The sequence below is a fragment of the Lygodium microphyllum genome, chromosome 14 (assembly GCF_053477565.2).
Source record: "Lygodium microphyllum isolate KBCC chromosome 14, Lygodium_microphyllum_v1.1.10, whole genome shotgun sequence".
NCBI classification, from domain to species: Eukaryota; Viridiplantae; Streptophyta; class Polypodiopsida; order Schizaeales; family Lygodiaceae; genus Lygodium; species Lygodium microphyllum.
The window spans coordinates 19,803,132-19,827,151 of NC_141148.1; the positions used below are offsets into that span (position 1 = coordinate 19,803,132).

Sequence of the window (24,020 nt, forward strand, 5' to 3'; positions counted from 1 at the left end):
CAGACTTTGAGTGAATGATAAGAAAAGTGTGTATCAATCATGCTTTAAATTCACAAAGTACTTGAATATCAAATGCAAAAATATTAGACGTGCTCGTGAAATTTGTACAGAGAGATGACGTTTCATCCCAAGGAATGCGCCTATTGCGGCCCATTAGAAGAGTTCGTGGGTATGTGATGGATGGAGTGTGCTTGAGTCGATACACCAATTGGAGGGCACGTTGCAGGCTACACCCTCAATACCAGAGGAGACAATGGGCCTTTCGAACCTTCCTTCAGTCTTGGAGCCTGAGATGGAGGCAATGATCAATGCATTAATGCCCATAGATGTCGAGTCATCTGATCCATTGAGAGAGAAAGCGTCCACACCATTATATGATGGGTGCCGAGTATCTCGCCTAAAGACGCTGCTTGCGCTCCTAAATGTGCATGCAAAGTACGTGTGGAGCAATGCAAGTGTGGCCAAGGTTGTTCAGTATATTCTACACTCTGTTGATTTTTTTGACTCTATTATAAAAAATACTTATTGTGCTCTTCAAGGTGTCTTTTGATTTCTTTTCAAGTTGCTAAAGTATTATATATTGCCACCTAGAAACATGATGCCTAAGTCCCGCGATGATGCACGATTGGTGTTACGAAAGCTTGGCATGGACTACAACAACATCCATGCAAAGTTTGAGCAAGAGCCGACAACAGGCCACGGATTCGAATACCGTAGTAGATAAGACGAACTATTTTGGAAACTTGCAAAGTATTATCTCAGTGGATTACTGCAACTTCTCAATGATCATATTTGATGTACATTGGTTTAAAGTGGTATTGGAAGGAGTTGGGAAAACCGTTCATTGAGGTCCATCTGGATTTTTGAAAATAGATTCTGAGAAAAGATGGACGGATTTACACGATAGGTTTGTCCTACCAAGTCATTGTGAACAGGTACATGGCCTATTTTTTAAATTTTTCCATGACACAAAACAATCACAAATGTTGATTCACTCTTATATGTGATATTGAGCAGGTAATCTTCTATCCAAATCCTCCTCAACAACCTCGATGGTGGTATGTTGTGCTGTCAACTCCTTGGGGAGCACACGAGTGTATGGAGGGGTCGATACTGCGAGAGGGTGAAAAGGGCTTGAAGTGTATAGAGGAGACATGCACTGGTAACGTAGATGAAGAGACATGAGGCCAATAACTTTTTGAGAATGAAGTAAACTCCTCTTTTTTTGATGACCTATCTATAGACCTTCCAGCATACACTGAGCTATGCGAGGAGATTGACATGGGGTCATAGGTAGGGTCATATTTGTATCGTCTTGCTCAATTAGTTGATGATTCGCTTTTAAGGATACTTTAGTATATGTATTTTAATTAGCATCCTTTTTTTCAGAGTTATATTGTTGTGCTTTACCTTAATCCTTATATTGGTTATACTAACATCATTTTCTGTTTGTGCAAGTTACCTTTGACGATACTCAGAGAGCAGGATGAGTCGAGGGATGACTGATGAGGAGTTGTAGGAGATATTCACACATATGTCTCTAGATTAGATGGTCCGATTTAGAGATATGGTGGACTAGGATCTGTCACAAACATCATCAAGCCAGATTAGATGGCCCGATTTAGAGATATGGCAGACCAAGAGCTGTCACAAACATCATCAAGACATTCTGTGAGGTCTACTTTAGCACGCTCTAATGCTTCAATTTCTAGTAGATGAGGTTGGCGCTCTAGATTGGCCTCAAATGGAGGGATTGGTTCTGGGGGGTAGTATGAGATGTGGATGTTGTGAGCTCGTGGTCGATTGTTCCAAAGAGGGTTGGTACTCCTCAATCTCATACCGATTCAAGAGAGGGTGGCTCAGGTGGGTGTTTTGGAGGCACCGATGTAGTGTCCAAGTGTCTCAATCGTCTTGTTGATCTGGTGGATACTTGTCACCTCTAGGATTTGTCATGCATATGTAGGGACATCTACTCCTGTGACTCTGGGTTTCGCTCAGTTGTCCGCAGTAAGTGGCACCCCCATGGGTGCTACTCCGAGAGATACTACCCCCACAGGTACACCAAACATACATGAGTCTCCTAGTTATGCCCAAGAGCGTGCTGTAGGTGGGAGAGGACACATCTTAGACATACCCCAGTAAGATATGGATACCTTGTAGATGATAGGGTAGGTGATGTAATCATGAATGATGAGGGGAGGAGGGTAATGTCTCTCATGAGGGAGTTGCGTTAACAAGTATTTAGGCATAACATTCTAGACCATTGAAAGAATATACTCGAGGGGAGAAAGGACTATGTAGTGACGTCTTTGTATAAGGAGTTTCTAGTACCTACGACGGCAAAGAGGTTTTCCACTGGGTGGATGATAGAGTGTATGTGTGTATATATATCATATAGACGATCTAAAGCACGCAAGGCAATCAAGAGTGGCACCTCAAAGCCTGAGTGGCTAGACACAGAGGATTGGTTGAGATTGAGGGAGGAGACCACAGATTCTCCAAGATGATGGCCCAGCGAGGGCACGATTGGAGGCAGGGATTGTGCATCATCTGGGGAGTGGCGACGGCCACATGACTTATTTGGAGAACTTATTTTCACTTTCCTATTTAGAATATCAATTGCACTAACAATTGTGTTTCTAACAATGCTATTCTATTTTCTTTGTAGCACTCCATCACAAACCACGATCCCACAAGTTTGGAGACTCGATATGTAGAGAGACATGGTCTCACTGCACTTATCAATAGATTGTACATGCATGGCGGCCCAGTAAGTCAATCCTCTTTCTTGTTGGTACTCACTAGTTTTCTTAATGATGCGTTATGTATAGTGGACTAATGTTTGGTTGTTCATTTTGTAGAGTCTGTTCGACACTCCTTTGCGTTGGGACGAGCTTTCAGATGGAGAGGATTTGTAGCACACACTTGGATTCATGAAGCACATATCATCTTCTTTTTTAGTCCTGTGATTTGTATAGGCCTCTCCCATGTAGTAGCATACCTTTGATATACTTATAATCCTTTATATAAAATCGCACTTTGCGATATTTACATATAGATTTTTATGTTTGTTTAGGCTCTCCTCTCTATGGTTCCATGTAATTTCATGAGTTGTCATCACTAGACTTGTACTTATTTTATGAGTTATCAATCTTGTGGTCTTAAGTGGTTTTTGCGCCTGTCTTGATGATAATTGCATATCCAATATGTACAAGCGCATCTATTTATATTTGGTAGATGCACACGTAATCATGATCTTCAATTCCAAAGCGGAGTGATCTGAGCCTACTTAGACTACCCCTATGTCTCAATATGATTCAATGGAAGTGGTGACCCAAAAAATTCTCTCGCCACTCTTCACAATGCAAGCTAAGAAAATAAAAGTGAAGGCATGTTCATCGACATCGCCAGTACCATCATAATCCATGCACAATATTTCTACGAGTTCCAATAGCCCTTCTCAAAATGCAAGGGTATTATGATCCCTAATCAAGACATGCAATAGAAATCAGTTAGATGCAACACATATGGAAGCCTTGACACTGATTTCTATTGAGGGAGGCAGCTTACAAGAAATGGACTTTACTAAAGCAATTAAAGCATGGAAAATTTGAGAAATACCAACGCATATTTATGGCACACTACAACCTTAGTTTGTAAGTCTGTTTTGATTTATCTTTTGCTATATTTAGTCCCATGTTATCTTTAAGTTAACTTATACAACTCTTCCTTATTTGGGCTCCCATAATATATGTTTTGTAGATGTGGATTTGCTTATCAATTGGCTTCTTTAAAGGAGGTGCGTTTTGATGCTATCTTTGTATCCATGTTTGAGATCTTTAACTAGAGTTGTTTTGAAGGTAACATAACCTCTCTCTTCTTTTCTTTTGCTTAAGAAGGCTTGAAATTTGAAAGATGCAAGAATCCTCAACGTTATATTTAGGGTTTGAACTCACGTACTCATGTACACACCCACACGCTCAAATCACTTTAGTTACAACCCATTGGCAGAACTTCTCTCTTAGATGTGGACACGAAGTTTTTTGCATGAAGATGGCTTCTAGAATGGAATTTTGGGATATTTGCAAGTCTGATTCTGTTAAGTAAGCACTTGGTATAGCTTCAAAGTGCTTACCTCATTTTGTCCTAAGAATAGAGCTAACATTGTACTACTCATTGGCTCTCTCTCTCTCTCTCTCTCTCTCTCTCTCTCTCATCTTTAGATGCCCATTTGTCGTGGAGAATGCCAATTGTAATGCAAAAACACAACATTTGGTATTCAACTCTATCTTCCCAATTGAAATTGAAAATTTTCAAACGAAAGATTATTTGGTGCAAAGTTTGTGACAATTAAATTATAAACTTGGGACGTAAGATGCCTTCAAATTTTAGTTAACAGATTTGTGAACTTTTAAGTATTTTCAAAAAAGATTACAATTCAACACTTCTAAAGGTTTTTGTATTGCCTTCAAAAAATGGTTTTTGTGAAGAGTGGGGGCAAATCTGCGTAGCCATCCAGGTAAGATAACTTATTCGATCCCTACGCACGTCTCAAGGTTTTGTATTGCCTTTAAAAAATGTTTTCTGTAAATACACCTGAGATTTGTGGAATCCAACTGGCAAGTTCTGCAGTATCTAGAGCATTTTAGGTGAAGCTTGCACAGAGAGAGAGAGAGAGAGAGAGAGAGTGTGTGTGTGTGTGTGTGTGTGGGAGAGATTAACCAGTTGCCTCATGCAAGCAAATCCCTTGGCATCTCGGGATCAAAAGAATCGATTTACAGCAGGAAGCACAAAATGCTGTGCTTGTGAAGAGTGAATCTCTCACATGGAATATCTTGTACAAATAGCTGCCTCAAAAAGCATTGGTATGTTGCAAATGAATGAATAGGAGGAAAAGAATGGGGCATATTACACTCGTAGGATGCAGGGCGCGAGGCTTGCTGCCAGTTCTCTAACAAGGGTGCACTTACTGCTGAGAAATCCTTTGTTAGATTCTATTGTTGGTGCACACAAACCATGTGGGGCAGTCAGTTGCTTGTAGGATTGAATTCATCAAAAGATTTATACCATGCGGGGCAGTCAGTTGCTTGTAGGATTGAATTCATCAAAACATTTATACCATGTTTTCCCTGCTAATGAGTTTTGGCCCTTCCTACTCGACAAGAATCAACATGTATAGTCAAGTCTTGATCTTGCAAAGCCATGACCTTACAGCACTGTCTTCTTGGAACCTGAAAATTAAGTTGACATTTGAGCACCGGTTCAGCACATAAAAACCAGCCAAATTGTGTAAAACTTGGCATGCCAAGAACATACAACATACCAAACAACACTCTCCAGTGAGTAGCAGCTTAGTATATACTAGAGCTTCCATCAAATTAAATACTTTTTATACAAAATCGGAAGAGTTCTTTTCAAGAATATGAAGCTCACTGTATTAGTCCTTATTTATGAAGTTATAGAGTATCAGAGTACTGATGTCCTTCCACAGCTCAATGCAACTTAATGACCTGGCTGTCACAGGTTACAACTATGCCAATGTTTATGAGCCCTTTCTTTGCTGTTTTGGCCTTGTTTCAGGCTACATGTCTTGTAAAATCAAAGTCTGTATAGCCCACAATTCAAGTATCCTGGCTACCATAGCAAATGCACATACCTAAAAACACAGCTGTCAGGGGCTTTATTGATGTGGCAGGCTGGACAACAATGTTTCAATGCAGGAACAGCAGCACCGATGTCAGGAACAGCAGCAACAGCAGAAGCATTAGTTTTGGAGGCAGCTAGAGTCTGTGCTTTGGAGCAGGCTAGCCCTGTACAGCAATATTTGATGGTGTGGCAAGTATGGACGGCTGGAGCAGTCGGGCAGTCATTGTATAAAGTAATAGGGTAGGACAGCAGTGTGCGACAGGAGGGAAGGTCCTCAGGGCAGTAGATAGTTGGTGATGGATGATGCTTGTGATGGGGGACTAGAGAATTTGGCACAGGAGCAGTGATAATACAGGGGATTGCAAGGATGAAGAATGGCGTGAACCTTGTCTCTTGTATAGAAAATTTTGTGACATTTTCCTATTGACACTTATTGAGTTGTTTTCTAATTATTTAATGTGAATTTATTTTGGAGCTGTATGAGAGCTGAATAAATTGACTAACAATCTTGTCTTGAGATTAATTAAGGTCTAATTTTTGCTGGTTAACACTCCCTCTTATGCCCAAAAAGGGAGCCCAACAGGAAGGCTCTTACCCCACTCTTTTCATTTTTCGTTTTTGTTTTTCTCATTTACAATATGCACAGACCACTCTCAAGGATCTTGATGATGAGGGAATATTACCACGAATGAGATAGCTGTGTGGGGTCATAGTCATAGAGACAAGCAAGGAAGCCCACATTTATCACCCAACAAGAGAAAACATTGCTACATACATGCAAGGGTTTTCATTTGGAAGGCCGCTCCAATTTCGGTTTTTGTCTAGCCAAGTGCTCTACCATAGAACACAATGTTGTGTAAGGAAGATGCAAATGGGGCATGGAATGTAGTGGAATTTTATGAGCGTAGTGCCCTATTCATGTTCATTCAGAGGGTTGAAATGAAAAGATAGAATCTAAGTAAAAGGACAGTAAGTTGATGCCAAAGACGAAAGAACAAACCACAACTTGTATGTACATAGACTGTGGCAACCCCCTCTCATCACATCAAGTTGATGTTGAAGGAGGAGCATGACCAAGCATCCCCTCTTATCACCAAGTTGGTCTGAAGGAGAAGAAGCAAGAACAATGCTGTTGCAGAGCTGCTCAAGCATCAACTAGCATCAGCTTTGGTGATACAAGTTTTGAATACTAATGAAGAAGAAGCGCATCCAAATTAAAAATTGTGAAGATAGACTTGGGCCTTCGAGGTAGTATTAGAGGGTTTTCAGAACTCAGCCAAGGGAGAGAAAGCATTATTAGTCTCTGGATCTTGAGGGGATGAAGAAAATAGGGCTAAACCAAGAATAAAAATAGAGCTAAACCAATAAAGGACAAGTGGCCACCATATGAGAGTGCTAAAGGTTTAGGTTTCTAGCCTAGTATGTCGATATAACCTTGTAGTGTTGGCTCACAATTAAAATACGAGCATAGCATGTAAGTGCTTGAGAGAAACTTGAAAACCCACATACCAATGCTGTATCAGATGCTTTTGGTGCAAGGCTAAGGATGGAGGTAGAGTGCAATGGAAGAAAGGAAGGATGTTCGACGTTGTAGCTAGAAAAAGGTCTAATGGAAAGATACTCTTAATGGGCCCTACTAAAGGACTAGCTTGGAGGTTCTATTGGATAACTAGCCTAACTGGCCAAAGGATCCTACTAGACAACTAGCTTAAGGCTAGGGCCACCATTGGACTTTGTAGGTCTTTGGGCAAGGGAGATGTCTTGGCTAGGTATCTTGGGATGAGTGGCACCACTATCATCCGATTAGACAACTAGCCTAAGGTTACGGTTGCCACTAGTCTCTACCTGCATAGTAGTAGCTCTTTGCAAGAAGGAGATGTCTCAGTTGGGTCTTGGGGCAAGTGACGTTAAGTTCACAATCCATTCAATTGGATGGCTGCTTAGGAAGAGTGGGATGAACCTTTATCGGCTGTGATGGAGTATTTTGAAGGTACCTTGTGGGCAGGAATGGAGAAATCATCACATACATGTGCACTAGAGGCATGTGAATGCACAATAGTAGGTGAATGGGCTTGAGGGCCAAAGTCCATAGGTCCAATGGACTAGTCAATCAATCCTTCAAGATGATGTAAGGTGTTGATAGAGGGGACTGTCCATGGGTTGCATGATTAATGTGATTTCATTGAGTAGGGACTACTAGGAGTGAAAACATGACACTCTTGAGCACAATTGAAGGGCGGTATTGCCACTTGAAGGCAAGGTTGAGGTCTGATTTTGGTTTTAAAAAATTATTTTGATTTTGATTCCCCTTTTGCTTCTTGGCTTAATCTTTAGAACATTCATTGTCAATATGGCCAGGCATTTCGCATTGGGAGTGCAACCTATTTTGTTCAAGAATATACATTTATTGCATGTGGCTATGGGAGTTTTAAGGATAGTCTATTATTACAAAAAGAACCTATTTCTTGACAAGCATGTGGGGTTCTATGTTTGAGTGTTGATAGGGGAGCTGTCCATGGGATGCATAATCAATGGGATTTCATTGTGAGTGGAGACCACTAGGAGCGACATCATGACCCCTCTTGATCACCATTGAAGGGCAATGTTGCCACTTGAAGGTGGGGCTGACGTTGGATTTTGGTTAAAATTTTGATTTTGATTTTGATTCCCCTGTTGCCTCATCTTCAAAACATTTATCATCAACATGGCTAGACATTTTCAAATTAGGAATGCAACTATTGTGCTTAAAAAGATATGTTGATTGCATGTGGTTGTGGGAGTTTTAAGGATAGCCTATTATTACAAAAAAACTTGTTTCTTGATGAGCCTATGGGGTTTTTGGTTTTGAGATTTTGAAGATTTCGGGAAGATGAACCATGCTTCTTAGGACTTGTCTTCCATTGACATTTTGGCTTCTCTTGTCTTTTTCTTAAAAGTAGTAGTGCCACTCTCTTGCATGGAAAAAGAGGACTTTTGGACTTGGTCATGTAATCGCATGTAATGTAGGAGCTAACACTCAAATTCATAAAAAGTTGCCAACATGGCTTGAGAAATACACATGCACAAACTCACTCATGAGTTGAGTAATTTGTTAACACCCTCTCTCAGATCATGGGTGATCTAATACAATACAATGATACAATGATAATGACTCCGCATAGTCCATACAATAAGGACCACTATAATAGAACCATGGATACCTAAGTAGTGGGTGATCAAGCTACCACGAAGGTGCCTTGGAGAGAACCTTATGTTAATGTCGATTGTATTAGCTCCTGAAAATAGAGAAGAATGGTAGCAACTCTCTGTGTCATCAATGCCTCATAGTAGCATACTAGGCCAACTTGCTAACAATGCCTCTGAGCATACGTGACCATGGATTCCCTAACGTTGGCTAGACTGCCAAAGTGTCCCCTCATGTGAGCTCAAACTAGGAGCCAATCCCACTCTCTGTCAAGAAATCATCATCAATCCTAGCTCTAGGATTGCATAATCTGCTAGACTTCAGTTGATGCAAAAGTGAAGTCCCTCTCTGGATCCTTTGCACCAATACATTTGCATAGATGAGGCTCACATGCTCCACCTCACTACCCTCTCGCATTCCCTTATTAGTATTGGAGGGTCATGAGGGATAATTGTATCACTTGTACTAGAAAGCAGTAGGAGGGGCAGCCAGCCCCTTCCCCTTTTCTATAAAGGAGACGACCCCTTCCGTGCCTTGGTCGAAGGATTTCAGTTGGAGTCAGAAGAGGACGAGGATGACTCGTTGGAGGAGTCCATATCTTGTCATTTCTACTTCTCCTTCTTTCTTGAAGCTGCTAACTTCTTACAGTCCTTGTGAAAATGTTCCTTCTTACCACGGTGATAACCTTGGGCCTTTGATTTCTTCTTCCTATCATCCCTCTTTGAAGAGGCAAATGCCTCATCATGGCCATCATACCAAGATTGAAGCCTTCCCTATAATCTCAAGGATGTCTCATACTCAGCATTGAAGACATATTTGTAAAACTCATTGGCTATGAAGATGTTTGGGTCCTCAAAGCATTGGCTACTCCATGGAACTCTGAGGAAGCTTATAGAGCACAATCCCAACTAGATGAGCCTTGAGAAGTATGGACTACATGTGCCTAACCCGATCTTGTACCTGTGTAACACGAAGCAAGAAACACTAAACAATATCTTTAGGCTCAAACTTCATCTGTTGAAGCTATCCATAGAGGGTAATTGCACGCATGGTCGAGGGAGCCTTGTACAACATTTGAAGCCTCTGCTGCATTGTTGAAGCTGTTTTACAAGAGGTGACCGCTTGTCAGACATAATAACCTTCGGCCGGGCAAGTAGCCCAAGACGGCCATTAAATAGCGTGTCCCGGACAAGGGCAAGAAGTGCCAAGGTCCAAAGCTCGGGGGATACCCTTAGATTTCTTGCTAAATTGGGCAGGACTAGTCTATTTGGGAACACCAGTTGGGTGCACCATGAAAACAAGCCCTAGAGACCCGATTAGAAGGTGGGAAGAGGGTATATTTGGTTGGGAGGTGAGTAAGACACAGAGAAAATCTTCTTCTCTTTCTCACATTTGGTATCAGAGCGCACGGGTTTCCAAAAAAAGATTTGGGGGATTTTGTTTACGACCACACAGGTGAGATCGTGCGACAGTCGCGAGAGCGCACAAGAGTGGGCAGCATGAAGGCATCTCTGCAACACACCACAGAAGATAGCGTAGCGCCTCTTTCTGGCGGCACCCACCACAAGGCCCAGTGGCAGCCCAAAATCACGTCAATAGCACCACCAAGGCCAAGGCACACTCCATCACACAAGAGAGCTTTCTCTCTTTTACTTGAGAGAATGACTATCTCCCTTCCACCTTTTATCCTTAATAAATTCCTTGTGGCACTCTGCATGTGGGATAGAATCCCGTTTTTACCAAGCTTGTGAGCCCTCCATCCCCTTGTAAAAAAAATAAGGGTGTTTTTCTCCTCTTTTTGAGCACATTTTCTGAGATCTATAACTTCTTGGTACGACATCCAAATTGCAAACCGATTTCACGAGCTTTGAGAATGATTTGAAGACAAGCTTCTGAAGTATTATCATTGCCAATTGAGCTTAGGAGCACTTTTGAAATTTCGCGCCAAAGTGACCTCTTGAGGCGGACAAAAATTGGGATTTTTGGGCTCCAACGGACTCTGATTCAAGTTTTGCCAGTTCCTGTGGTATTCTTGCATCAATGAGTATCGAATTTCAGCATATTTCACTTCTGGTTTTGACTGGCGAGGACATTTCAAATTGCTTTCGTGGTGTCAGATACACTTTATCTCTACCTTTTGGGGCTTAAAATGCACTACTTTGAGTGCGTCTATGTATGCTTGAGAGTGTGGATTCTATGTATTTGGATGTTTATGCATGGTTTCAAAGAGGATTTGCTGACCTATTCAGCTTTGCACTTTTGTTCGAAATGTACAAAGAGGCTTGCTTTTGACATGTATGCTTTTTGTGGATAGTACTTGTGCGGAAACATAGCAGTTTTCCGAAAGTACATTGTATTTACGCTTACCTTGCTTTTGTTGGTTTGAATTATCAATCCAAAAAAAAAACAAAACAAGACATCAATCAATCAATCATGTTAGGCACTGAAGATATGCCTTTGAATGGCATTGATGTAGAGGAAGAACCTCTTATGCATGATGACGAATTGCCCTCTTCATCTAATGATGTGCGTAATCGTCTTTCTAGTTTGGAAGGCACTATGCAAGTTTTGCTTGAACAAATGCAAATTTTAACTCGAACTGCTTTGGATAAAGGCAAGAGACCTTTAGATCAGAGTTAACCTGATGCATGTATGCATGACACACAAGTTATACATGACTCCTCCGTAGTCGTTCCTCCATTGCCAGAAGCTAAGTGGCAGCTTAAAGACCTTGAGCCGCCTAAGTTCAATGGCATGGTGGCACAAAGGACTGCAGATGCAGTGGAACAATGGCTCTCTAAATGGGAGCAATGTTTTAAGTTATTCCATATTCATGAGGATGCTTTAAAGATACAGCAAGCTACATATAATCTCATGGATGCCGCTCACTGTTGGTGGCGGAAAATTGAGCAGGATCATGCAGAGCCATCTACTTGGATTGCATTTAAGACATTGTTTTATAATAATTTTGTCCCTCCAGATGAGCGGACAAGGGCTCTAGATGGGTGGTTCTTCATAGCTCGGAAGAGCTACTCTGTCCAAGAATATGCGGACAAGTATAGAGAGATTCTGTTAAAGGTCCCTGAACATATTCCTAACTTTTTGCAAATGCATAAATTTGTCATGGGCTTAAAAGAAACCTTAAGGCCACTTGTCAGGAAGGAGAGATGTAAAACCTTGAATGAGGCAGTGGAGCTTGCATTAGTCCTTGAAGATGGGAAGGCCCAGAGATCTCCTTGGACTAGAGGTGCACGCCCTGTCTTTACTCCTACAGTTGCACCTAGCGCTCCTCGTGCGAAGGACACTAGAGAAGTGCATATGATCAAGACTGTGACAGGTACCAAGAGGAAGGTATCTACTATGGCTGAGAGAGCCTACAATAAATCCATCATGCTCACTCCACAGCAAAGGGAGAAAGCAATGAGAGAAGGACTCTGTTACGAATACCTGGGGTAGCATAAATTTAAGGCTTGTCCCAAGAAGGTAAGAGTTAGTGCTCAAATGGTGCTTAATCCAATGCAGGATGTGGATAAGGCGAGAGATGACCTAGATGAGTCACCTCCACATGACTCTGGTTATCACAAACGGATCCTAGCCGTCACAGTAACAAAGAAAGTACCAACTGTGCCAGATGCAGTGTTATCGCTTGAGGCACAAAAGGGGTACCAGTTTGCTGACACTGAGCTCATTGTAATGAAAAGCATAGTGGCAGGATGCCCTGTGCATATTTTATTTGATACGGTCTCTTCACATAATGTTATTAGCTCTAATCTCATCAAGAAGCTGAAGCTCAAGACTACCCCTTTAGAATATAGTTATTCGGTAGAGCTAGCTGATGGGATGGATACAGAGACATGGGATTAGCAAGTTGTTAACCTCCTTGTATAGATCCGATCCTATGAGGATAGATTGGATTTTGAAATTACACGGCTTGCAAGATTTGACCTAGTGTTGAGCAAGCAGTAGTACGCAAAGAAGAGACCTATCATTGACTTCTCTTCTTATATTTATCAATTTGAGCACGAGGGCCGATGATTGTTGATTCACGGAGAACCAGATCTCCAAGAAGCGAAGATTCTCTCGATGACCAAGGCGCTCAAGTTTGACTGTAAGTCTCTTTACTTTTGTTATATTTTAAATATTTCTAAATGTCTATCAAAGGATGACACGGATAAAGGTGGAAGTTCCACAAGTATCTCTTCGGCCTTATCAAGTAAAATAAGATCCCAATTTCGTGATGTATTTAAATCTGATCTACCTCTTGGTTCACCTCCTCGTAGGAACATGGAGCAGAGGATTGAGCTCGTCCCAGGAGCTAATCCAGTTGCTAGACTCCTGTTCAAGATGAGTCTACAAGAGAAGAATGAAGTTCGTAAGGTAGTGGATGAGTACTTAAGCAAAGGATTGATTAGACCTAGCTTTTCACCCTTTGCAGCCCTTGTTTTACTTGTAAAAAAGAAAGGTGGTTCTTTTCGAATGTGTGTAGACTACACTGCTTTAAATAAAATAACTATCAAGCATAGATATCCTATGCCTCGTATTGATGATCTCTTGGATGCTCTAGGTGGTGTTTCTATCTTTAGTAAGATTGATTTAAAAAGTGGTTATTACCAGATTAGAGTAAGAGATGAAGATATTTCTAAAACTGCTTTTAGAACAAGATTTGGTCAATATGAGTATTTGATTATGCCTTTCGGTTTAACAAATGCTCCTGCTACTTTTATAATGTTAATGAATGATTTACTAAGACCATACATGGGCAAGTTCGTTGTAGATTTTATTGATGATGTGCTTGTGTATAGTAAGAGTATCCATGAACATGAGTCACATTTGGTGACAATCTTTGAAACTTTGCGAGAAGCAAAACTTTATGCTAACCCAAACAAGACAATTCTATGTTTAGCAGAGATAGAATATTTAGGTCATATTGTATTTGCCGATGGGATCAAGATGGACCCCAAGAAGGTTGTTGTGATACTTAGTTGGCCGACACCCCAAAATGAAACAGCTCTTCGTTCCTTTTTGGGATTGTCAGGATTCTATAGGAGATTTATATACGCATACTCGTATATAGCTGCTCCTATGACAGATTTATTGCAAGATATGGTGCCCTATGTGTGGACATCAGTGCAACAAGAAAGTTTTGAGGCTATGAAACAAGCAGTTTCTACTGCCCCTGTTCTCAAGATAGTTGATCCTAAGAAACCATTTGTTTTAGAAACAGATGCAAGTAGCATCGCGATAGGTGTAGTCAGCCAAGAAGGCAGGCCTGTAGCTTTTGAAAGCAAGAAGCTTTCCCCAAGCCAACAAAATTGGCCAGTTCATGAACAAGAGCTTTATGCTATTGTTCATTGCCTTAAAGTTTGGCGGCACTATTTATATGGTGCAGATTTTAAAGTTTATGCAGATCACCATATCCTTAAGTATTTTTATAGTCAACCAGATCTTCGAGGGCACCAAGCTCGATGGGCTGAAATGATGCAAGAATTTCATATGGAAATTCTATACAAGAAGGGTAAGGATAATGTTGTTGCTGATGCATTATCTCGTATAATGTATCAAATGAGCTTTACAATTTTAGAAAGCTCATTGCTTCAAGAAATAAAGGAAGCACAGTTAGAGGACTCTTACATGGCAAAAATTTATTAGGCCATAGAACAAGACTCTTTGATTAGGGACGGACCAGATACTTCTGTTTCATTACCTACTGTTATTTCTGATAAGGCAAATTCATTTAAGAACTTTTCAAATGAGAATGGGTTTCTTAAACGAAAAGGTAAGATCTGTGTTCCTAGTGCACGGGAACTACGAAAGAAAGTTTTGTTTGATAACCATGATGTGTCTTGTGCAGGACATCCTGGTATTGATAAGACCATACAGCTTGTTAGAAGGACATTTTGGTGGCCAAAGTGTCTTTAAAAGTGTCAAGTGGTTTAAAAGTGTCTTTGGTCGTTTAAAAGTGTCTTTAAACATGTCAAGTGGTGATCACCCAGAAATAGATGGTCAAACAGAAAGAGTCAATCAGATACTAGAAGACATGCTGAGAGCATATGTATCTGATAAACAAACAGACTGGGATACGCATTTGTCTTTGTTAGAATTTGCGTATAACAACAGACCTCATAAGGTGACAAGTTTGTCTCCTTTTGAAATAAATTATGGAATGAATCCAAGTTTTCCTAGTACAGTAAGATCAGATGAGAAATGCCCAACTGCGGCAGAATTTCTTACTGACATACAGGCTAATATTAAAATTGCTCAAGCCAAGTTACAACAAACTGCTGATAGGGCTAAGCATTTTGCAGATAAGAAAAGATCAAGTAGGATCTTTGAATTAGAAGAAAAAGTTTTTCTTCAAGTACCAACCAAGTTGTCTAGTTTATCGACTGGTAAATGTCCAAAGTTATCTCCAAGATATTGTGGACCGTGGAAAATTATTCAGAAGTTAAGTGATGTAGCTTACCGATTGGAACTTCCTCGTAAATTCCGTGTTCATCCAGTGTTTCATGTTAGCAAATTAAGAAAGTATATCTCACGTGATTATAATCTAATTGATGGTATGGTACTTTTGCAGGAACAAGATTTAGTTGTTGACCATGGACCAAACAAGATACTAGATCGGAGAGAGAAACGGTTGCGTAATCGTACTCTCCATGAGTATCTAGTTGCCTGGAAGGGTCTACCAGTTACTGGTGCTACATGGGAATCAGAAACTCTGATTCGACGACACTTCCCATCACTAATCATTGAGGATAATGATTTTTTGAAAGGGGGAGAGAATGTCAAACATAATAACCTTCAGCCAGGCAAGTAGCCAAAGACGGCCATTAATTAGTGTGTCCCGGACAAGGGCAAGAAGTGCCAAGGTCCGAAGCTCAGGGGATACCCTCAGGTTTCTTGCTAAATTGGGCAGGACTTGTCTATTTGGGAACACCGGTCACGTGCACCATGAAAACAAGCCCTAGAGACCCGATTAGAAGGTGGGAAGAGGGTATATTTGGTTGGGAGGTGAGTAAGACACACAGAAAATCTTCTTCTCTTTCTCACACCGCCAGTAGAACCTCTTTACAAAAACGTCGGAGAAGAACTGAATACACATGGGCATTATCATAATCTTGTGTAAGCACAACTTCCTCATGGTTGGCAAGGTCCCAATCATTTGGAAGAGTAGGATGAGTTTGGGGATGCTCAATAGCTCCTGATACAATGTACCACAATCACTTCTGCACAAACCATGCTTTCATGATAGCACTCTACATAAAATAATCAAGGCCATGAAGTTTATCATTAGCAGGACAACAGAGTTGGCATTTGGAGAGGATAGGAGGAGAAGAGAAACAGAGAGAGTACAACCAAACATGCCACAGACTGCACAGATGATGATGTGTGCTTTTCACGAGAGAGAGAGAGAGAGAGCACATTTAAAATGAAGCAGAAGCGGCAAGAGTACATCGTAATCGCATGTAAGCACAACTTCCTCATGGTTGATAGGGTCCCAATGATTCGGAAGAGTAGGATGAGGTTGGAAACACTCAATAGCTCTTGATACTATCTATCATAATCGCTTTTGCACAAACCATGCTTTCATGATAGCATTCCACGTGAGATAATCAAGGCCATGAAGTTTATCATCAATAGAACAGCAGAGGTGGCATTTGGGGAGGATAGGAGGAGAAGGGAAAGAAAAGAAGAGAAATAAAGAGAGAGAGTACAGCCAAACACATCACAGACTGCACTGATGACAATGTGTGTGTTGAGAGAGAGAGAGAGAGAGAGAGAGAGTATAAGCAGAAAGGTAAGAAGGCTTTTGAGGCACTCGAAAGGACAATTACAGAGGCACCTATATTTTACCTAGCTCCTTAAAACTGTGTAAACTCATGTTGAATGAATATTTGTTGGTCAGGGTGTTAGCTGTACCCTTAGTTCTTGTAAGGACACCACTTCTACCTCTTATCTATCAATCGGTCATGTGACTCCAGTTTCTCTCTCTTCTCTAGCCTACTTACCACGAGGGTTGCAAGACAGTTTCCCACATGGGTACCAAAACAGATGCAACAACATAGCAATGTGCAACCACATGTACCATTGATCTGGAACCTGAAGGTTTATTTCCATCTTCATAGTTTAGCACCTATCTGTCAATTGTATGCTATTGTTAGCAGACAAGTTGTTGCCATACAGTAACAAGACCTTTTAGTGGATGAAACACCTAGCTTTAGGCTGGGTGAAAGATTATGGAGCAGAGATTGGAACTAGATATGATGTATCAACTAGCTAAATGTAGGTTGTTCACTTGCCTGCAACCTGCAACCTGCAACTTTGTTAAGAAGGCTTCTAGTCAAACAGCCTTCTAGATATGATGTATCAACTAGCTAAATGTAGGTTGTTTATCACTAATTGATTTGATTTGTTTGTCCTAGAGCTAGTTGATACAATTTATCAACTAGATATGATTTGTTAGCTAGCTAAATGCTGGTGTCCTCATTCTAGTCATTTTATCACTAAGTGCCCACTCAAAAGTGTGCCACCCTCGACAGCTGAGGTCTATAAACAGGCTGCCTCTGTATTCATTCCACACTTCTTTAGTCATTCTTGACCACTTTTCTTTTGTTCACTCCGACACTCTTCCCTCTCCACACCACTTCTGCCCATACCCCTATCAACGGACATCGCAGTTCGTGGCCACCTTCCACCCTCTCCCAGCTTGGCGTCATCATCTCTTGCTTGGCATCAAGTTTCTTCATCCAAGCGTCGGTCTTCTCCAGCTAGCGCCATCATTCACCTTGCGTTTGCATCATGTGGAGGCTCACCAACAAGCATCGATTCCCATCTTCTTGATGTCACGTTGGCATCTGTGTTTTGCAGTTTGGAGTCCTTTCCCTTGGTTGGCATCACCTCCTGCAGCCTCGTGTCAAGCATCGATTCCCATCTTCTTGATGTCATGTTGGCATCTGTGTTTTGCAGTTTGGAGTCCTTTCCCTTGGTTGGCATCACCTCCTACAGCCTCGCGTCAACAGTCTTCCACTTGGTGACAACATCCACACCCTAGCATTAGTGATTCCATCTGTGTTTGTAGATTGTCTCCATCAAACATTGCTTCAGCATTTTAGCTTCTAGGATTTGCATTTATTGCCCAAGCCATCTCCCTAGCGTTCGAGGGCTGTGCTTTACTTCCTCGACAATTGGCGAGCATCTTCTTCATCCCTAACGACATCAGAGGATTGTGGTTTTCTCCCTTGATAGCTGCCCTTCACCTTCCAGTGATTACTTTGATAACCCGCTACCTAGAGGAGTATGTTTCGCTCCTTTCATTGTGTAGATTCCCCACAAGTGTTGCCACTTGATCCACACAGCATAGTGCAGTCATCTTTTGAGCTTTGGCTTCGTTGTATCAGCTTTTCTTCTCATAGCACGATTTAGTGCATCATTGCTGTGTTCTTCTATGTTTTTTGAGTTTCTCCTCTCTCTCAGTGTTTGGCGTACATACTCTATGTCTCTCCCTGTAACCCCTATTGTCTCTTTGCATCATTGCATATCTTGGCATGGTATCAGAGCATAGGAGCTCAAAGAGCTAAGGACCCTGTTCATCAGAGAAGGCAAAGATAGATTGTGGGTTCAGCATCATCTATGGATTTCCCTCTTCTTTTCCGCTACATCACCGGGAGACAGAGATACCCTTCTCTTCCTCTTCCTCCCACCCTCCCTTTTATAGGTTGACACTTTGGTGCAATGACTTCTCCATAGGCAGATGGGCGGACCACTAGGTGCTTCTCTACTGGCATTATCAGACCTCCCACCAATGCTTGCCGACACGGACCTTTACTCCCTACACCATCGGAGTATATGCATATATCCCCAAGCACTCATTGTGCCACCTCTCCCTTTTGGGCCACAGAGTTTATTCTGCACTGGCTTTCATATTTTCATGCTCAAGGTAATAAGACGCATTTGCTGTGCAGTCCTCTCGAGCAAAAGGAGAATCATTAGGTGCCACGGCCTCCTCGTAACCACCACAATGCACTACGGAGGTTGTTTCTACTTTTTCTAGAGTTTCAGGAATGCCACCTCGACAACACGTGGTTTTACAGTCTGCTCCACTGAGAGACAGTGATTGTTGGATACCGTCTACTTGTTAGTCCGCTCCTTCAAGAGATAGTGGTTGTTCCGACACCTTTCATTACTTCGGCTCCGCAATCCACTCCACTGAGAGACACCAATTGTTACCCACCCTTGGCTCAGGGTTCGAGAGGCCACCTCTGGGAGTTCTTCAATATCTTTGACACCCAGAGGGGGCTCCTACTTCTTCGGCTTCAAAGGGGGTCTTATCCAGAAGTTCTTCCCCACCATTTACTCTTTGGGGATGGCTATCTTGGAGTAGTCATTTCTCCTATTGATACCCAAGATCTTCAGGTACCACCTAGAATGAGACCTTGGAGGTTCAACTGTGACTTGGTGATGAGGCCTTCGAATTCCTTCTAGCATGGAGTTATAGAGCTAGTGGCTTCTCTCCCGAGGTGGAGTGAGGTTCTACAGTTCAACCCATCTATTGTTCCTTCCTACATGTTACCTTTCTAGTATCTATCTTTGCTCCTCTTTCTTCATCCCTTTTTGGGCTTGAGAGGAGGTATTGAGAAACCACTTCTTCAATTTCTACATTTCAGTTTGGTCATTTTATCAGAGGGTGTCCACTCAATGGTACACTACTCTAGATAGCCAAGGCCTATAAATAGTCTGCCTCTTCATTCATTCCACACCTCTTCAGTTATTCTCCACCACTGGGTGTCCACTCAATGGTACACTACTCTAGATAGCCAAGGCCTATAAATAGTCTGCCTCTTCATTCATTCCAAACCTCTTCAGTTATTCTCCACCACTCTTCTTTCGTTCACTCTTAACACTCTTCCCTCTCCACACCACTGCTGTCCATACTCCTATCGGAGGACATCGCAGTTTGCGGCCACCTTCCACCTTCACCCAGCTTGGCGTCATCATCTCTTGCTTGGCGTTAGGTTTCTTCATCCATGCATCAATCCTCTCCAGCTAGCATCATCATCCACTTTTCATTTGCATTGTTTGGAGGCTCTCCACCAACAAGCAGGGTTCAGCTCCCATCTTCCTGGCGTCACCCTGGCACCTGTGTTTTGCAGTTTGGAGTCCTTTCCCTTGCTTGGTGTCACCTCAACAGTCTTCCACTTGGCAACAGCATCCACACCCTGGCGTTAGTGATTCCATTTGTGTTTGCAGATCATCTCCAAATATTTGTGTTTTCAGCATTTTGGCTTCTGGGATTTGCGTTTGCTGCCCAGGCCATCTTCATAGCATCTTCATGGCATCCAAGGACTGTGCTTTGCTCCCTCGACAGTTGGTGACCATCTTCTTCATCCCTACGGCATCAGAGGACTGCAGGTCGCTCCATTGACAACTCTTGTTCACCTTCCAGTGATTACTTCGATAGCCCACTACCTGGAGGAATGCGTTTCGCTTCTTTCACTATGTAGATTCCCCACAGGTGCTACAGTGCAGTAAACTTCTGAGCTTCGGCTCCGTTGTATTAGCTTTTCTTCTCATAGCATGATTTAGTGCATCATTACTGTGCAATATGTTTTCAGAGTTTCTCTTCTCTTTCAGTGTTTGCCATACACACTCTGTGTTTCTCCTCGCAAACCCTACTGTCTCTTTGCATCGTCGCATATCTTGACGCCTTACAATCCATGTGAGATGTCAAAAAGTCATGATTGGGCTGCACCAGAAGCATGATGTTGGCACTTTTGCTCCAAACATCAGTGGTGTGCACGAATTTCCTAATCTGGTAGTGTGTCAGCCTGGGTGCCTGACATCGTTAACAGACTCAATAATATCTGTCATCTCTACATCACCTCACCAAGCATGTGAGCCACCTTTACAATCTTGGAAGATGTCCATGCAAATCAATTATGAGTAATCTGCACCAGGTGGCTTGTCCTCCAGATATCCCTTGTGACTATTCTAGCTTTCAAACATTGCTCACACACATGTATGTGTATATGTATCCAAGTAAAGTAACTTGAAGTCAGGCTGAATTGCCATAATGATGATTGCTACAAGTGTTCTCTCTCCACTACATTCACAAGCTCAAATTATGTAGACTTAATAGATCAGTCCAGACATGCAATTGTGCAAACATCTTTACCTTGAACCAGTGTTCGCTCATTGGCCTGCTAATCACTCGAATCTGCTGCGTGTTGTCAGGCAGGAGAGCAGGAGGACAGTTCAACCCTTTCTTAAGGTCATCGATGCCAATGTCACGCTTATATGTGGCTATTACAGTTTCCCCTTCAAGATAGTTCCTCTCCAAGTAGAAGAGAAATGGTTTGTCGCAAACATTTCTGATAGCTGACCTAGTGTCAAAATCAAACTCTCCTCCCTCATCTTTCTTATTCCATGCCTTGAAAGTAATTTCTGGTCTCTCCAAGTCCCTGGGGAGAAAGATGTAAGGGTACACCTGTACCACATAACCTGACGAAATGGAGAAAGTGAGTTTCTTCTCTTGGTCATAGCATATGCAACGCTGTAGAAAGCTAGTGGGCTCCATCTGCATAGCCATTGTTAAATGGCGCAAACCATCCAGGAAGTTGTAGTTTGGGAAGAATGGGTCTACCTCATCCAAGTGATGTATGGATATAAATGGTGCAACCGGATGGGCTGCCAAAAGGCCAAAGGCATTGCCGTGAACATCAAACTGCAAAGGCGACATAAGCAGACAACCCAGTATCAGAGCAAAGTAGAAACCTGAATAACTATAACAAACCTCATGTGCTCTGCAGTACCTGATGAAAACCTGGCTCCTTGGTAAGAGGCACCCCTAATTCTGTAATACAAGCATGTAGCCGGTCATCACTCCCAAAAAGAAAAGGGTAGCGTTCTATGCACTCATCTAGTATATTAGAAAGAGCTTCTGCCAGTGGGTAGCTTATGGCTATTCCCCCCCCTCCAAATCCCATACCGTGGCTGAAATAGGTATTTGATGAGTGACTCTCGGAAGGGTTGCCAATATAGTACAATTCTCTGTAATCATACTTTCTCAACACCTTCAAAAGGTTGCTCACAGCAAACACTGTATCATCATCACCCATAACAAACCACCGGATGCCTGGCAGCTTCAATTTGAATGCCTCCTGTACAATCCTGGCTAACCGAATTCCTGCTGGATGTCCTGTGGGATGAGCATAGCTGAACCGACTAATATCCTCAGATACCATAACTTTAGGAAGGGGCTCATCAGGCTCATCCTTTACGGCATCTTCCAGCCAAACAAATCCTTTCATTTCCTCAGGTTTCCACCATAACTTCACATATTCCTTTCGTGTAGGCCAGAGTGGAGCAGCTCCTGCAATCCCAAAGAGAAGGTGACTGATATTCAAATCACCCGTGGCATTCAAAGTATGATGGGGCCATTTGGTTGTGGATGGGTCTCTTTCTCTCTGTTGGTCTAACGCTGGTGATTCCCACGGAAAGATTGGAGTGCTGCCCCAACTCTGGGAAGTATGAAAGCAATGTCTTTGGGAGGTGAAAATTAAGGAAACCCAAGCACATGTTGCCAGGGCAAGGACAGCAACTATAAGGAACCCAGCACCTGCTCTTACTTGTTTCCATCGTCGGCTCTTGCTCCTTGTAAAGATGCGGTCGATCGGGTACTGTGACATTGTATTGCGCTTAATGCTCCTCTCATGGCCCTGGATACTTAGACATTTAGTTCTGAGCCTCCCTGGGCTACTTAGGCCGTTTTCTGCCAGTGTCCCCGTGATTGTGGTGACGGTTGCTTCAATGCTGTGATAATCTTGAGAAGAAGTGTGGACGGAGATTGGCTCTATATGGATCACCGGATAGTTGGGTGAATGAAGGTGGAGATTTTGCACTCGAGAAATGTTGTAAAAATCAGCAAAGAAGTGTCTGATTCAATTGTAATAGATGATGTATAACATGAAGCTTATGAGGAATCGTGCCAAATTGACAAGGAAGCTCCGTCTGATTCACTAAGAAGATGGAGTTAACTGTTGGAAAGAGAATGAAGAAGCGTTCTTGTGATGCTTTTAGAGACTGGAGGTTGGAAGTTTGTGTGAACCCTGATAAAAGAGGCCAAGCCAACGATAATCTGTGTTGAGGGCAAACGGGGAGAATCACGGGACAATCAATTTGATCTCTCTCTCTCTCTCTCTCTCTCTCTCTCTCTCTCTCTCTCTGTGGCAAACTATGGAGGACTAACAAATCGATTTGATCTCTCTCTCTCTCTCTCTCTCTCTCTGTGTTTGTTGTGTTGGTGTAGACGGACAACCAAACGATGTAAAGCAAAGAAACGACAACGACGACGAAGAGAACGATGACTGCGTCAATTCGCAGGAGGCCGAAGGGTTCTTTTGGTAAAAAATATTAACAATTGACAAAAAGAATATGGATCCTCTGAGAGAGAGAGAGAGAGAGAGAGACCCCGCACTGAGAAAGAAGAGGAAGATGAAGTAAAATCTCTCTCTCTTTCTGCGTCTCTCTCTCTCTCTCTCAAGAGGCAGAGGAAGATTAATCAACACACACACACACACACACAAACAGAGCTCTCTCGCTCTCTTGCTCTCTCACACCCCCCCACACACACACAAGGGACAGAGGAAGATTCATGAAATCGCTCCCCTTCCTCCCCCCCCCCTCTCAGGCTCTCTCTCTCTCTCTCTCTCTCTCTCCTCTGTGGCCCTCGTTTGAAAAAGAATAAATTGCCCATCCATTTGCTTTTTCGTCTCCCGGCTTCCAAGTTCCCGATTGGCCGTGTTTGACCACATAAAAAGTCTCCGGTCTCGTTTGTTTTTTAATTTTTACATTTTCCAAATATTATTCTCCTCGTTTTAGTAGCGTTGTGCGCATCCACCACCCTCCCCATGTCTTGCATAATCTATGGGTCGAGCATAGCTTCATCTTCTCCCACTTGCCATGACAATGCAATTTTTTTAAATTTAGAAAAAAAAAACAGTTCTTTATAAAGGCAATAATGTAGCATTCAAATTGGAAGAAAAGAAAAGCTGCATTTGAATACATAAACACCCACTAGCTACATATGTGTGGATATCCCAACTGCCAAAGAAACATTACCAATTAAAGTTTGACAAAAACCATTTCTGGGAGTTGATATTAAAACCTTCGGTTTCAAAATTTCCAAGTTATTTCT

General features: G+C 42.2%; 1 protein-coding gene across 1 annotated transcript; it reads right to left on the bottom strand.

Moving 5' to 3' along the window:
• Positions 1 to 4,437: 4,437 nt before the first annotated feature.
• On the bottom strand, positions 4,438 to 23,458 carry LOC148025391 (uncharacterized). The gene is made up of 3 exons (XM_087692493.1): positions 21,637 to 23,458; positions 21,000 to 21,548; positions 4,438 to 5,231 (listed from the first exon to the last, which is right to left on the bottom strand). Exons 1-3 carry the CDS (start codon positions 22,510 to 22,512, stop codon positions 5,133 to 5,135), a joined length of 1,524 nt encoding a protein of 507 aa, XP_087548619.1. The 5' UTR covers positions 22,513 to 23,458; the 3' UTR covers positions 4,438 to 5,132.
• Positions 23,459 to 24,020: the final 562 nt, after the last annotated feature.